At 48.9% G+C, this 12,600-nt stretch overlaps 8 protein-coding genes across 8 annotated transcripts; 5 read left to right on the top strand and 3 right to left on the bottom strand.

Annotated features, from left to right (window-relative positions):
- Positions 1 to 24: 24 nt before the first annotated feature.
- Positions 25 to 1,132, bottom strand: P170DRAFT_344796 (alpha/beta hydrolase; the record flags this gene model as incomplete). Its single annotated transcript, XM_024843483.1, has 2 exons — positions 25 to 1,014; positions 1,067 to 1,132. 2 exons carry the CDS (start codon positions 1,130 to 1,132, stop codon positions 25 to 27), a joined length of 1,056 nt encoding a protein of 351 aa, XP_024709226.1.
- A 1,807-nt stretch (positions 1,133 to 2,939) lies between these two features.
- On the top strand, positions 2,940 to 3,529 carry P170DRAFT_431685 (uncharacterized protein). Its single transcript, XM_024848097.1, has 2 exons — positions 2,940 to 3,132; positions 3,184 to 3,529. The coding sequence occupies exons 1-2, from the start codon at positions 3,003 to 3,005 to the stop codon at positions 3,336 to 3,338; spliced, it is 285 nt and encodes a 94-aa protein (XP_024709225.1). The 5' UTR covers positions 2,940 to 3,002; the 3' UTR covers positions 3,339 to 3,529.
- P170DRAFT_431682 (response regulator) lies at positions 3,489 to 4,347 on the bottom strand. The gene is made up of 3 exons (XM_024848096.1): positions 4,263 to 4,347; positions 4,065 to 4,206; positions 3,489 to 3,969 (listed from the first exon to the last, which is right to left on the bottom strand). Exons 1-3 carry the CDS (start codon positions 4,286 to 4,288, stop codon positions 3,640 to 3,642), a joined length of 498 nt encoding a protein of 165 aa, XP_024709224.1. The 5' UTR covers positions 4,289 to 4,347; the 3' UTR covers positions 3,489 to 3,639.
- A 245-nt stretch (positions 4,348 to 4,592) lies between these two features.
- On the top strand, positions 4,593 to 6,120 carry P170DRAFT_347164 (amidase; the record flags this gene model as incomplete). Its single annotated transcript, XM_024843609.1, has 5 exons — positions 4,593 to 4,845; positions 4,895 to 5,202; positions 5,268 to 5,634; positions 5,690 to 5,901; positions 5,959 to 6,120. 5 exons carry the CDS (start codon positions 4,593 to 4,595, stop codon positions 6,118 to 6,120), a joined length of 1,302 nt encoding a protein of 433 aa, XP_024709223.1.
- Positions 6,121 to 7,028: 908 nt separating this feature from the next.
- On the top strand, positions 7,029 to 7,709 carry P170DRAFT_420712 (putative cell surface protein; the record flags this gene model as incomplete). The annotated part of the gene is made up of 1 exon (XM_024847315.1): positions 7,029 to 7,709. One exon carries the CDS (start codon positions 7,029 to 7,031, stop codon positions 7,707 to 7,709), a length of 681 nt encoding a protein of 226 aa, XP_024709222.1.
- A 960-nt stretch (positions 7,710 to 8,669) lies between these two features.
- On the bottom strand, positions 8,670 to 9,403 carry P170DRAFT_344221 (oxidase ustYa family protein; the record flags this gene model as incomplete). The annotated part of the gene is made up of 3 exons (XM_024843447.1): positions 8,670 to 8,999; positions 9,064 to 9,185; positions 9,256 to 9,403. The coding sequence occupies 3 exons, from the start codon at positions 9,401 to 9,403 to the stop codon at positions 8,670 to 8,672; spliced, it is 600 nt and encodes a 199-aa protein (XP_024709221.1).
- A 943-nt stretch (positions 9,404 to 10,346) lies between these two features.
- P170DRAFT_469398 (uncharacterized protein) lies at positions 10,347 to 10,643 on the top strand (the record flags this gene model as incomplete). Its single annotated transcript, XM_024852628.1, has 2 exons — positions 10,347 to 10,418; positions 10,497 to 10,643. The coding sequence occupies 2 exons, from the start codon at positions 10,347 to 10,349 to the stop codon at positions 10,641 to 10,643; spliced, it is 219 nt and encodes a 72-aa protein (XP_024709220.1).
- Positions 10,644 to 11,568: 925 nt separating this feature from the next.
- Positions 11,569 to 12,579, top strand: P170DRAFT_504793 (uncharacterized protein). Its single transcript, XM_024854232.1, has 3 exons — positions 11,569 to 11,917; positions 11,979 to 12,213; positions 12,273 to 12,579. Exons 1-3 carry the CDS (start codon positions 11,869 to 11,871, stop codon positions 12,427 to 12,429), a joined length of 441 nt encoding a protein of 146 aa, XP_024709219.1. The 5' UTR covers positions 11,569 to 11,868; the 3' UTR covers positions 12,430 to 12,579.
- The last annotated feature ends 21 nt before the right edge of the window (positions 12,580 to 12,600 follow it).

Here is a 12,600-nt window from a genome sequence, read left to right as displayed (position 1 = left end):
CAACCCATATATCTATCCCAGCAGTTATTTCCGCGTCAAAGACAAAAGTTCCGCCACCTTTTCCCTGGATACCTCGCGCCTCAAAAGCCACCCAACATGCCAAATAGTATCCTCCTGCGACCTAATCGACTGCTTCAACCCGGGCCACAGATTGAAATGCCCATGCGGCATGCCCGGATACGCATCAAACCTGACCTCAACACCACTATCCTCCAACGCCTTCGCATACACAACCCCATCATCGCGCAGAATATCCAGCCCCGCAACCTGCACATACGCCCTCGGAAGCGCAGAAAACCCCACCGTCGAATTAAACGGCGAAAAGTCCTCCGAGCTAAAATCCTGCGCATACATGGCCTCGTACCCATCGATAGACTTCGAATCCAAACCCGGATTCCCCGGCGCATTTGCATTCTGCTCTCGAGAAACCCACAGATGCTTGTATTTCTGCGGCACCATCTCATCGCTCACGCAGACGGGAATACTAGCCAGAACACCCGTGATAGGCGGAGAAAGCCTCTCTTTGATTGAGCGATGAGCCGTGACGATGGAAAGGTTCCCGCCTGCGGATCCGCCACCTATCACGAATCCTTTGGTCAAATCTACATCGAGGGTCGACGCATTCGCCGTGATCCACCGCACAGCATCCCAGATATCATTCGGCGCAGTCGGGAACTTATGTTCCGGCGCGAGACGATACGAGGGCTGAACGACCGTAGCGCCGTATAGGGATGCGATGGCGCGAGCCCACAGGATCGACTGGATGTTTGAGCCCATGATGAAGCCTCCTCCGAAGATGAGCACGACCAGGGGGTTCGATGAGGAGCTGGAGGGCTTGGCGATGTGCAGATTGCTTTGGTGGCCGTCGCGCATGGGGATGTCGAGTGTTGTTTCCTGGGTGTTGAATTTGGGGCAGGTGTCGTATGAGGTCTTCTCCATTGCTGAAACGATGGAGCGTAGGGTTTGGACGGGGTGCGAGAAGTTCATTGCTGGAGCTGGGTTGTGTTTCAGGACCTGTATTGGTGAGAGAATGTTCGGGGAATACTAGGGGGTGTGCGTGAAGTACCTCTTCGAGCTCTGGGTCGATGATGCCGAGTTTTAGGACATCTTCTGTGGTGGTGTATAGATCCATGGATGCGGATAAATGAGGTTGGCTGGAGGTGTTGATGGAGTAGTTCATTCAGTTGAGATCAGCTTGGAGATGAGCAATTCCTTTCTTCAGCGCAAATATAGAGTCTTTTATATAGCAATTCGTCTATCCTGTAGAACATTTCACATAAATTACACATGCTGTATCACGATGACTCATTTACGCTCATGGTGATTTGCCGGAGTCATCGACAAAAGAAGAAAACAATGTGTTGGTATTGGCTGAGACGATTAAGTAGACTACACCTAGTATCAATGTTCTCCAGATGGGCTGTCTGCATATATCTCCTGGCGTTCTGGTGTTTGATCGAAGATTCAGGTGGGTCATGGAGGTTGATGATGCCGCCAAATTCAGCCGCCCGAGTGAAGTGTGGGGTAAATTACGGGTATCTACTCATATTTATTACGCCTCTCCAGGCTCACAGAGCTTACCATAATATGCCAATTAATATTATCAAAGGAGGAACGTAATAAAGAATGGAAAAGAAATTTCCAAATATTTTCTCACATGGAGTTATGAATTTGTATCATGTTGAATTGGACATAAAGTCTGAATCATGATATATTTGGACATCTCTAAGCACAATGACTGAATAGCTCGCTTAAAACATTTGCATCACACCGGGAGAAGATGGGATACCAATAGGAGTGAAATACAAATAAAAAATCATTACTAATTTTATTTTCCTAGCATATCACGGCAGCGCTCGTACTTTAGTTTTATAGGATTTATTATCTAGGCGTGGGCTCCAGGAAAAGATATCCTTCCTTTCACGGGACATTGCAGGAAGAGGGATAATGCCCAGCTTGTGGTTGGGGTTCTTCATTACGCTTTCAGTTAATATTGAGGCCAGCGGCTAGTAACAGTGAATATAATGTGTATTATGTCGGGTTCTACTGGTTTGGCTCTTGGAAGGAAAGGTGGACGTTTGGGCACCAACGATGAGGACTACATATCGTATCTGAGTGAGAGTCTACCTCTTCTTCGCTCTCTTTGCTATTTGTATTCTGCATTAGGACTAGGGAGAAAACCGCATGGGACTTAAAGGTTGCCAGCAGAGCAATAAGGTCCAAAGGATGAGGCGTAGACCGGAATTAGCAATTCGGCGACACCGAGCCGTACATGTTGGCTTAAACTTCAGAATAAGTAATAATTTTGGTTCAAAATAGCCTGATGAATGGTGTTCAGCCCTGTGACACTCCTTCCACTTTCTCCTGCTGGGTCGTCCAACTCCGATGCCACCAGAGACAGCGGTCAGCAAGGGGCACGTCGATTGCCTGATCGACGCCAGGCCAACCACCACAACACACATATCATTGGACATGTCTTCCATGGTTGTCGTCGGAAGGGCTGTGTAAGGCTGATGCTTAAATATTTCCTCATCCGTCTAGTGGTGGCTCTCAATACGAGGGCTGACCCGGCGGCTTGCATTACCCGCAATTGGACAAACTGCCGGTTGATCATTGGGATTCCGGGGTTTAGCTTTCAGGCGTTCCAGTCTCCGCCAGGTGCACTGCATTGCCACGCTTCCGCCGGAAGACTCGTCCACGGATCTATACTTGGCGGATATCATGGCTCTGCGTCGATTGGATGTGTTCGCCATGTTTCCTCGTACAGGTCACGTAGCACAGGATGGACGGTCGAGCTGGTGTTCGTCATCTGCCTTGGATGCTGCATCGGCAAGGCCGTCGAACAGGTGTATATTTAGAAACATAGGTCTTGGGTTGGATGATGAGGGTATAAATATCCCTTCGGTTGTAGGTTGAGATGATCTTTTTAACCACTACTATAGCTTTCAATCTCAATACAAACCACTCAGTTTCTTTATAATTGAACAAATTTCTTCTACACAATGGAGTTCTTCGCTATCGCTGCCCTCGCGTCCCTGGCCGCTGCCGTCGACGTCGGAATCACCTTCCACGGCGCCAGAGGAGAATCCTACACGGAGGTATTCCCTACCGATCGTACAACCGTCACAATTGGTGTGTGAGCTTCTCAAATGAAAGACGCATGTGTGATTGACATATCACCAGACAACCCGATGATTGTTTACTCTGTCTCCTCCACTAAGGGTGGATTCTGCGACGTCACTGGCGCCGAAGGAGAAACTATCACGCTGTACTCGGATATGGAGAAGATCTTGAAGAAGCCTCAGGCCATGAAGCGTGGTTCTTGCGGGACTATCTAGATTTCGATTCCCCTTTATTCCTTTATCTTGCTTTTGATTGCACATTTGTTTCCTGCTTCGATGGCTTGGAATTTGAGTGTTTAGAGGTATCAGAGAACTGTCTACTCATGAGATCTCGTGCGAGTGACAGTTAAACGTTTATATTCAATTCTCAAAGATTATATGGTGATTTCAAAATCGAGAAAAAGGAGGTTCAACAACATTGAATACTCTCACTCTTAGAGTCTAGTACTCCCAAAACTCCGATAAACACCTTGTAAAGCGCCAGGATTAAAATAACCCAAACACGCAGACCCAACATCTAAAGACGAGACTTCGGTCCAGGAAACCTCCTCATCGGCATCGGACCCCAAGCCGGCGCCATTCTTGCCTGAGAGGCCCCAGGGCCCACAGGAACAGGCTCAAACCGAGAGTACTGCAAGAGGAGCTGGGTGAGAGGCCCAAGTCTGATAGGTTTAGGGAGGACGTCGTTCATTCCGACCGCGATCAATGGATACCTCGAAACCGCCATGCCCATGTGAGCGGCAAGACCGATGATAGGAATTGACCTGAACTTGTGGTCATGGGTGATTGGAAGCTCGTTTCGGATGATAGCTGTGGCTTCGATGCCGCTTATGACAGGCATGGAGACCTGGATGAATAGTCAGCTGGTTATTTCATTTTTTTTTCTCAGTTTTGTGCCAGCCAAGCGGATTGCTCGAGTGCGGAAATAGCAAGTAAACTAACATCCATTAGGATAAGATCTGGGGGCTGGCACATTTCAGGCGGACTTGTGAGGTATTCCAGGGCCTCACGGCCATTATTCACGATTGCGTACGAGCAACCAATTCTGTGGAACCATTTCTTGCACAGGCGTTGGTTAACATCGCTATTGAGACAAGTTAGACGAACTATCTGCAGTAAATCATTGATTAGCAGACTTACTTGTCTTCAGCTAGTAAGACGTGCATTGTGGTAGCGATAGCACGTTTGTTGATGGGTGCTTGTTTAGGATGTGGTTGCGGGGAGGAAATAGGAAAAGAGAGTGGGGGGTGAACATCACTAGAGACGTTGGGTGATCGACGTTGCTGCCTTTCACTTTCCTGCTAGTCTCTGTGCGCTGATTCGCTAAGTGATAAATCCCCAAGGCTATGTTTCTGACTCATTAGTAGTTTGTCGGAGCCTTCTACCCCGCTGACAGATTTATTATTCTGATGGTCTGTTCCACGATGTGTCTTTCATCAATACCTGATCTAAGAAATAACCATACTAAATATGGAAGATCTATGGAAGCTCTCAGCTACCGAAATTGGGTCTCGATTAAAGAATCAAAACCTCACAGTTGAGCTATATGCTACGTCGCTGATTGATCGTATCTCACAGCGCGACTGCCATGTGAAAGCGTGGGCATATTGTGACAGTGAGGCTATTATCGCTGAGGCAAAAAGACTAGACAGGATTCCTTACAACCAAAGAGGTCCTCTGCATGGAATTCCAGTGGGGATAAAGGATGTTATACTAACTAAAGGTACTACACTCTTGACCCTCGACCCGGAAGAAATACTCATAGCACACAGATCAGCCCACCAGGTACGGCTCTCGCATATACGAGAATAACCCTGCGACCGGTGTGGATGCCACAGTCGTATCAATCCTACGCAATGCGGGTGCCCTCATTTTCGGCAAGACAGCCACTACAGAATTCGCCGCTACGTCTCGCGGGGGGCTCTGTGCGAATCCGCATAATCCAGACCATACCCCGGGAGGCTCTTCATCGGGTTCAGCAGTCGCCGTGGCGGACTTTCATGTCCCTGTTGCTCTCGGAACTCAGACTGGGGGAAGTATTGTTCGGCCGGGTTCGTTCTGTGGGGTATATGCCTTCAAGGTGTGTTCTCTACCTACCCTCTAGCTATCCTAGGATACAAGAAAATTAACCAAGAGTTTGGGCAGCCTACCTGGAATATGATATCAACAGAAGGCATGTCACGGTTCTCGATATCCTGCGATACCATGGGCTTTTTTACACGCACCATTGACGATCTCGAACTTGTGCTTCGGCCTTTTTCTATTCCTCTGCTGGACTCTAATACTCTGCCACCACAAACATCTTTACAGGGAGCAAAGGTGGCGCTTTTGCGAACTCACGCATGGCCCAAAGCCGGCCCTGGAACACAGGCAGCATGGGATATAGCCCGTGGAATACTCCAGAATTCAGGTGCCACCGTGGAGGATGCTGAGCTGTATACGTACTTCTCCAGATTCCCGGAATTGACCAAAGCCATTGTATCAAAAGAGGCGCAATCATCCTTCGCGTCTTGTGAGTGTCTGCTTTGTCTGCTTGCACAGGATCAATGTAACTGATCCTTCGATAGACATGTCATCCGCGAAAGATCTATTAGATCCCTCGATCATACAAACAGTGGAAAATGGACAGAGAACCGATACAACCGAATTCCTCAAGAGTTACGAAGAAGTTGCTCGTTTGCGACCGATATGGGACTCCTGGGCCAGCCAATATGACGTCATCCTCACTCCCAGCGTGCCCGATGAGGCTCCGCGGGGACTGGAGTGGACAGGTGACGCGGTGAGCCCTGAAGAGATTCGTTCTTTGCATCCTTGCCTACTGACGACATTCTTCTAGTCTTTCTGCTCGATGTGGACGCTGCTTCATGTCCCGGTCCTTAACATTCCGATCGCCAAGGGCGAAAACGGTCTCCCAGTTGGGCTGTCGATGGTTGGGCCTCGATACGGAGATATGAACGTCTTGAGAGCCGCAAGGTTACTCAACGATGCTCTTCGTTGATAAGCGACTAATAAACGGAGTATAGCGTTCTACCCCTATTTCAATTTAAACTATATTCAAAAGCGTTAGCTCGGTTCGATACGAGGTCTAATTTCGGGGTTTTCCGTTGAATCCGCTATCGGGCGTCCAGTGGCCATGCGCTTACTGTCCGAGCACTGTGGCCATTGTTTGCTAGTTACAGGGCCAAGAGTGTCACAATACTTGCTTGTCAATCGAATCGAAGTATTATATCTCACCAGCTTGTGCAACCGTTGATCGACGACTGCAAAATGTTGCTGATTCGATCTCGCTGTCAAAAAGAAGGATATGACAGACCAATCTACAGGTCTTCATTTTTCAGCCTCGTCCGGATAAGATCCAAACCGTGGGTCATACCACTCAAAAACTTGAAAACTATCGAATGACCACAGGCTTAGCGGCAGCACAATTTCCACCCAAAGGACCCTCGCGAGACGGTCTCGACCTAAGGAATGGAACGTGGGGGCAAGCGAGCCTAGTCCAGCCCCGACCAGGGTTAGCCCGAACGTCTTAGCGCTCAGGTACAATTACTCGCTCAGGAAAAAATTGGTCGGATCGGACTCGAAGCACCGTACTAGGACGAGCTAATTCCGGTCCTAGCGGACTAGGCCCGTTCCCATTTCAAATTATCTAGCCCTAGAGCAGGCTGCGATCCAGCATCCAAGGCTCCAGGCTGTTAGCGGCATCGGAGAGTTCGAACCAACTCATGCGGCGGCGAATATAAGCTGCAGTTTTTCTCACTTTTCACTGCGTCTTTTCTTTCTGTTGACCGGGTATCCATTCGCTGTTTTTTCTGTCGCTCCCTCTTTTCTGTCTTCTCCCGGACACGGTGACATTCGTTTGCCTCCATTCCAACTCCAAGTCAATCATTCAACCACACCACCGTCACAATGAAGAGCTTTACTCTCCCCGTCCTCCTCTCTGCCGGTCTCGTCGGCCTGGCCTCTGCCCGCACTGATCTCGGCGGCTGCGTCTCCTCCGCCACCGTCAACCAGTGGAACGAAGCCAGCATGATCTGGTACGTCCCTGACAGCGGCGAGATCTGCGACATCCCCGACTGCGGTGGCGGTCGCGCTCCTCCCAAGTACAACCAGCCTGGCTGCGCTGCCTACACTGGCACCGAGACCCTGACGCCCAGCTACCTGCCTGGCTGGGGCCCCAACGGCAAGTCCGCCGCCACCACGGCTCCCACTGCCTCCGCGACCACCGTCGCCGAGACCTCCGTTGCCACCACCTCGGCTGCCTCGTCCACCGAAGACGCTACCTCCTCCTCGTCCAAGACCAAGCACGGTAGCACCTTGATCACCGCCGGTCCTACCCTCTCCACGGCCGCTTCTTCCACCCCCGCCGGCTCCTCTACGCCCGTCAAGTCCTCCTCCGTCTCTGGTGGCGCCTCGGCTTCCGGCTCCAAGGGCTCTGGCTCTGGCTCCGGCTCCGGCTCTGGCTCTGATTCCACCAAGACTGCCTCTGCATCTGGCGGTCTTGCTACCGGCGCTGCCTCCAGCGTGTCTGGCTCCAGCCTTGCCGGTGTGGCTGCGTTTGCCGCTCTGGTCGGTGTTGTTGGTCTGTAGGAACTTTCATGCCAAGGGATCTGAGGACGTTCGGTAGATGTTTAATAAGTGTAATGAGCTATCATGGGATACTTTAATGATACGGATAATAATATACACTACGGATAATTTTCTCTAATAACGCTTCACCCGACTTTTGCACGGATTTATGTAGATGTTAGAGGAACGGCTCTTAGATCTCGGCTCCTTGGCCTTGTCTTGCAATGCCGATCAGCCGCCGATCGTCGCGATCGTCCTAAATACCGCGTTCCACATCAGCAAATCCAGCAGTACCAGCTGCCCTGCCTGCCCCGTCTACGCCTACCGCACTTTGACATGACTGCCTGATTTTCTACGCATTAAGCTTTTTTTTTTTTTTTTTTTTTATCTAGGTGGGATTGCTTTCTAGGTATAAAGAAGATGTTATATTCCAATCCGTAACATATGTACATTTATAATTTTTATCTACTGTCGGATTCGGGAGGCTTCCTATAGGTGGTGAGACAATGACCAAAAGCCAAACACAGCGAGGATTGAAGCAAGGTGTATCAAGTACGTAGGTAAGGATGATAATCTCCCGGGCTAGGTAGGGGCCGAAGACGTGGCCTGAGTTGGATAGATTCCGATTCGTCGTAGATGGAAAGGAAATGCCTGGGAGGCATCGGGGGAACCTACAGCCCCAGGGGAATGAATGTTGCATGAACAATAATCGCGATTCTTCCGCTCGCCGACCTCTCCCTCCCGACCCTCTGGTCAGAGATGTAGCTTTAGAAATCATCCATGCATCTCCCTGTGCCCTCCCTTGAGTGGTTTCCCACCACACAGCTGTCGATTGTCGTCCATAGCGAAAGTCACACATAAAGAACAGACCCCTGATCAACAATCTCGGAAGGTGAGATATATTACATTGTTCCGCATGCCACCTGTAGAAAGACTTGGCTAATGGTAGATCTAGTCTCTATCGCACAACAAATGCCGACACTATACTTCCCCACGCAAAGGATCTGGAACAAAAACTGATTCGTTCCAATTTGGAGCTTGGCGATCCTTTGCCCACTTTTGTATAGCCCCAAAATTCCGGCAGGTGTGTGTAGAGTTATCATGAGGTCTTACTACCTTGGCCTCCGTATGCCAAGTCCATGGGACAACGGAAATATCAGCAGAGCACATCAGACTTTGACGAATAACATCGATGCAATGTCCTGTATGCTCCATTGACATGTCCGTGTGATTGAAATGGTCGATACTATCGATCGAGTCAGGATAGCGGAGAGCAGTATCCCTGCCCCATAGACCCATCCTGATCCGATTCTGCACGCATGGCCATGAGTACTTGTAAGCGAATCCCTTTCGGACTATAGGATGGGAGGCATACCAGGCAGTGAAGCTGATGGAATACATCCAACTGAACGGTATAATAACCTGGTACTTTTTCATGTGGCCGACTTGGATCCACAAGCTTTGCTGCTTGTTCTTTAGGAATTATGCTCATTCCAGCTAATAGGATGTTAACCTCAAAGTCCAGTGGGATTCATGAGTAACATCAATGGAAACGCTGCTCATATACCTTGATACAGATCTTCCCATGCCTTATTATTCTTGTCACTTGGATAGCCTTGGAACTCAGTCAGGTCCGGCGCAATGCTGCGGTTAAATACCACGGTTTCATAGCGGACAACGTCTTGAGCAGGAGCTAGAAGAGGACGCTTTAGCATGTATTTCTTTGGAGATAGATTTATCTTGTCGATCATAATTACTTACAGTAAATTTCATCCTTAATCCAATAGAACCCATTTTCTGGCGTCTTTGTGGAAAGAAACACAATGAGGCCTAGAAGGATTATAATAAGAGCCCACTGACCAGCAACACACTGTCTTAGTCTGTAAATCTGGCGCTCGTGGCTTTTCAGTAACGTAGAATAACTGGCATCATTAATGTCCTGGGCTTTCAGATCAGATGATGAGCGTATAGGGGAATAAACGGTTGTTCGAAAAAACGACATAACGCCTCGAGAAAAGAGGGAATAGAAGAAATGGATTGGAGTATTATTGAAGCTAGTAATCAGAGGGAAGGCGTGGTAAGGAGATCTAGGTAAATGCTTTGCCTATATGAACCGGTGTGATGTAACCCTCCCCCTAATTCCAACAGTTTGTGTGGAATTAAAGGTAAGGGATATACAAGGTAAGGGATAGGAAATGGGTATACCAGGTAAGGGAGTATATATCCTTACATGTAGTAAACTAGGATCTAACACAAATCATGATCTTCTTGCAGAATTGGTCTTTTTCCCTCAGCTGGGTGATTCACTAATGACGCATAAAATGCTGGTTTCTGAGCATTTCTGCCCGTCCGGAATCCAAATCAAGTCACTGGCAAGGGGCACCCAAGGCTACTAGTGCTACGCTGCACTACAATGGTTGCATTCTGTGTATTATAATGCTTATTGTCAGTTTACCAAGCTAGTGCGTAGTATGACATCAAATTGCGTAAGGTAGTATTGAATCTCTCTACCTTGCCATATAAATACTGTATAAAGACCTGGGTTTTCCAAGGAATTAAGAATTCGCAGCCACCCATTAAGCTCATTTGTTCACCTCTTCCCAACTGTTCCCAACTATTCCCAACTCTCTTCAAATTCCCAAGTTTTTGGTTGAAATCATGAAGAACTTCAACCTTATTACTGCTATCTTTGCTGCGGCCGCGGCAAGCGCCCCTCTGGTAAACACTGAGGTTTGTGTCTGCCCATTGATCACCAGCCTAGTTTGATTTCGCTTATACTTAGATTTGCTAAACCCCTTATCTGTATAGGCCGGTCTCAATCAGATGGCCACCACTGATGGACGCAACTCATGGGTCGAGTCCGGCCAGGGTTGGAAGCGAGACCAAACCACTACCAACGACATGGCCACCACTGATGGACGCAACTCATGGGTCGAGTCCGGCGATGGCTGGTGAAAGCGAAACCAGCACTGATGCCATGGTTACTCTAGAGCAAGCCAGTTAATGCCAGGATTCATACCAGGCGACCAAAAGGACAGGTCCTATGTGATGAAAGCTTCGCAAATCGATGGTGTTAGAAAGATATCTAGGCATGCAACTCAGTTAAAAAAATTATAAACTCTCCCAGAATAAATTTCCCTTGACTTATCAAGGAATCGTTCCAACCGCGTATATATCTGGAGTTTGTTTCGTGTGGCGGGACTGGGCTATGGGCCTGGGGGTAATTTGGCTGATGATGTGGCTTGAACAGTTTTGGAGGGCGCCATCATTTCCGCCGCTCCAATCCCGCAGAGTGCCTGGGGTATGCGGTGAGTTTGTCTGACGGGGAATGCACGGAATTGGATGGTTATTTGCCTGGGAGTGTGAGGAGATTCTCGAGGCTGCGAATCGGAAACAGGCGCTTTGAATAATGTGATGTGTCGATTAACGCCAATGTGTCCAGTAATGACACTGAGAATTGCATAAACTCTTTTATGCTGTCTTCGAGGATGTTTCCCTGGCGGTGTGTTTTAGTTCACTTGGCAGGGCTGCAATTCTCTTTGTTATTTTATTTTTGACTTCTCTCAATGAAATACAAGAGGGCCACAGGATATTAAAGGACTCGGCTACATCAAACATGACACATGGCGTGGGTGACAACGGCCCCATAACACTGCCACACCTTGACACGCTAACCCATTCGCCCGATGAATGTCTCATATTAGAAATCGAGAAGCCACCCCTATTCTTCATGAAAGCCACAGTTACACTGTCTTATTATGCAGGGGCCGATGGACCCTCATCTCCAGAAACACCCCCTTGATTGGTCTCGGAACGCCGGCACCAGCCACAGATGCTGGCCCCTTGTGCAATGTGGACCAGGTGTTCCCGGTTACATCAATGAATAAATTGTTCCGAGTAGCGATGATTGGGCGATCGTACAATATGGCCCGTAAGATCCCCCTTGGCGATGGAGTACTCCACATGATGGTCCTTTTGCGGAGGCTGAAACTTAAGGCTGCTATTTTTGATGTCGGTTGGTCTCCACGCGCTGTCAGCAGGGGAACAGGTAAACAGGTAAACATTGAAAAGGCTGTTCGTTCCCTGGAGATTGACGATCATTGAATCAACTTGCCAAGTCAGAATCACATCAACTTCTTTCGTCTTCTTTCTACCTCATCTTTTCATCACAACCACCACAATGAAGTACATCAGCTTGATGCTCTCCATGGCTGGCATGAGCCTTGCCGGTAAGACATTCCTTGCTGTACACATCTTCACCATTCAACAAGCCCAACTCACAGCACCCAGCTTGCAGCAGCCTCACCCTCACCAGCCAACTTGACGTCGACACCCAAATCTCCTGCTCCGTCGTCAACGGCGACGTCAAGATCTCCTCCGAGTACATCGGCGCCCTGAGCCTGACCGGCGTGAAGAAGATCACAGGATCCCTCAACGGAACCGACCTATACCATGCCTCCTCGCTGAGCTTCCCCGACCTCGAGGAAGTGGGCGGTGCGCTGCGTCTGACTGGTGGATTCAACGAGTGAGTTGTTGTATCTAGAGTAGATCTATGTAAACATTGTTGCTGATCGGAATGACTAGAATCTCGATGCCGAATCTGGATGAAGTCAAGGGCGGGTTCAGACTCTCCAGCACACAGAAGGTTGCCTGTGAGCCCTGGGAGGCACTGGAGAAGAACGGTCGCATTAAGGGGCGGTATTCGTGCCAGTCGTACACCACTCCGGGTATCGTTGCTTAGGTGGTTTGTTTGGGAATCTGCCTTGGTAAAGGGGGTTGAAAAGTGAAAAGTGCCATAATCAACCTCGGGTTGTCGCTCGTCAGAAACGGAGACCCGGCGGGAAATTTAAATAGATCATTACCATGTAAACATATACAAGGCATCTGAGATGGGTTCATTTTAACTTCTGTC

The sequence above is a fragment of the Aspergillus steynii genome (assembly GCF_002849105.1).
Source record: "Aspergillus steynii IBT 23096 chromosome Unknown P170scaffold_1, whole genome shotgun sequence".
NCBI classification, from domain to species: Eukaryota; Fungi; Ascomycota; class Eurotiomycetes; order Eurotiales; family Aspergillaceae; genus Aspergillus; species Aspergillus steynii.
This window is presented reverse-complemented; position numbering and strand designations above follow the sequence as displayed.

What these genes read in the sequence shown, in the direction of transcription:
- P170DRAFT_431685 (XM_024848097.1), top strand. Translation starts at nt 3,003, where the DNA reads ATGGAGTTCTTCGCTATCGCTGCCCTCGCGTCCCTGGCCGCTGCCGTC. An exon ending in TCGTACAACCGTCACAATTG is followed by an intron (nt 3,133 to 3,183) that starts GTGTGTGAGCTT and finishes ACATATCACCAG; the next exon opens with ACAACCCGATGATTGTTTAC.
- P170DRAFT_431682 (XM_024848096.1), bottom strand. Translation starts at nt 4,288, where the DNA reads ATGCACGTCTTACTAGCTGAAGACAA. An exon ending in GTCTTACTAGCTGAAGACAA is followed by an intron (nt 4,207 to 4,262) that starts GTAAGTCTGCTA and finishes TTGTCTCAATAG; the next exon opens with CGATGTTAACCAACGCCTGT. An exon ending in CAGATCTTATCCTAATGGAT is followed by an intron (nt 3,970 to 4,064) that starts GTTAGTTTACTT and finishes CTATTCATCCAG; the next exon opens with GTCTCCATGCCTGTCATAAG.
- P170DRAFT_504793 (XM_024854232.1), top strand. Translation starts at nt 11,869, where the DNA reads ATGAAGTACATCAGCTTGATGCTCTCCATGGCTGGCATGAGCCTTGCC. An exon ending in GGCTGGCATGAGCCTTGCCG is followed by an intron (nt 11,918 to 11,978) that starts GTAAGACATTCC and finishes CACAGCACCCAG; the next exon opens with CTTGCAGCAGCCTCACCCTC. An exon ending in CTGACTGGTGGATTCAACGA is followed by an intron (nt 12,214 to 12,272) that starts GTGAGTTGTTGT and finishes CGGAATGACTAG; the next exon opens with AATCTCGATGCCGAATCTGG.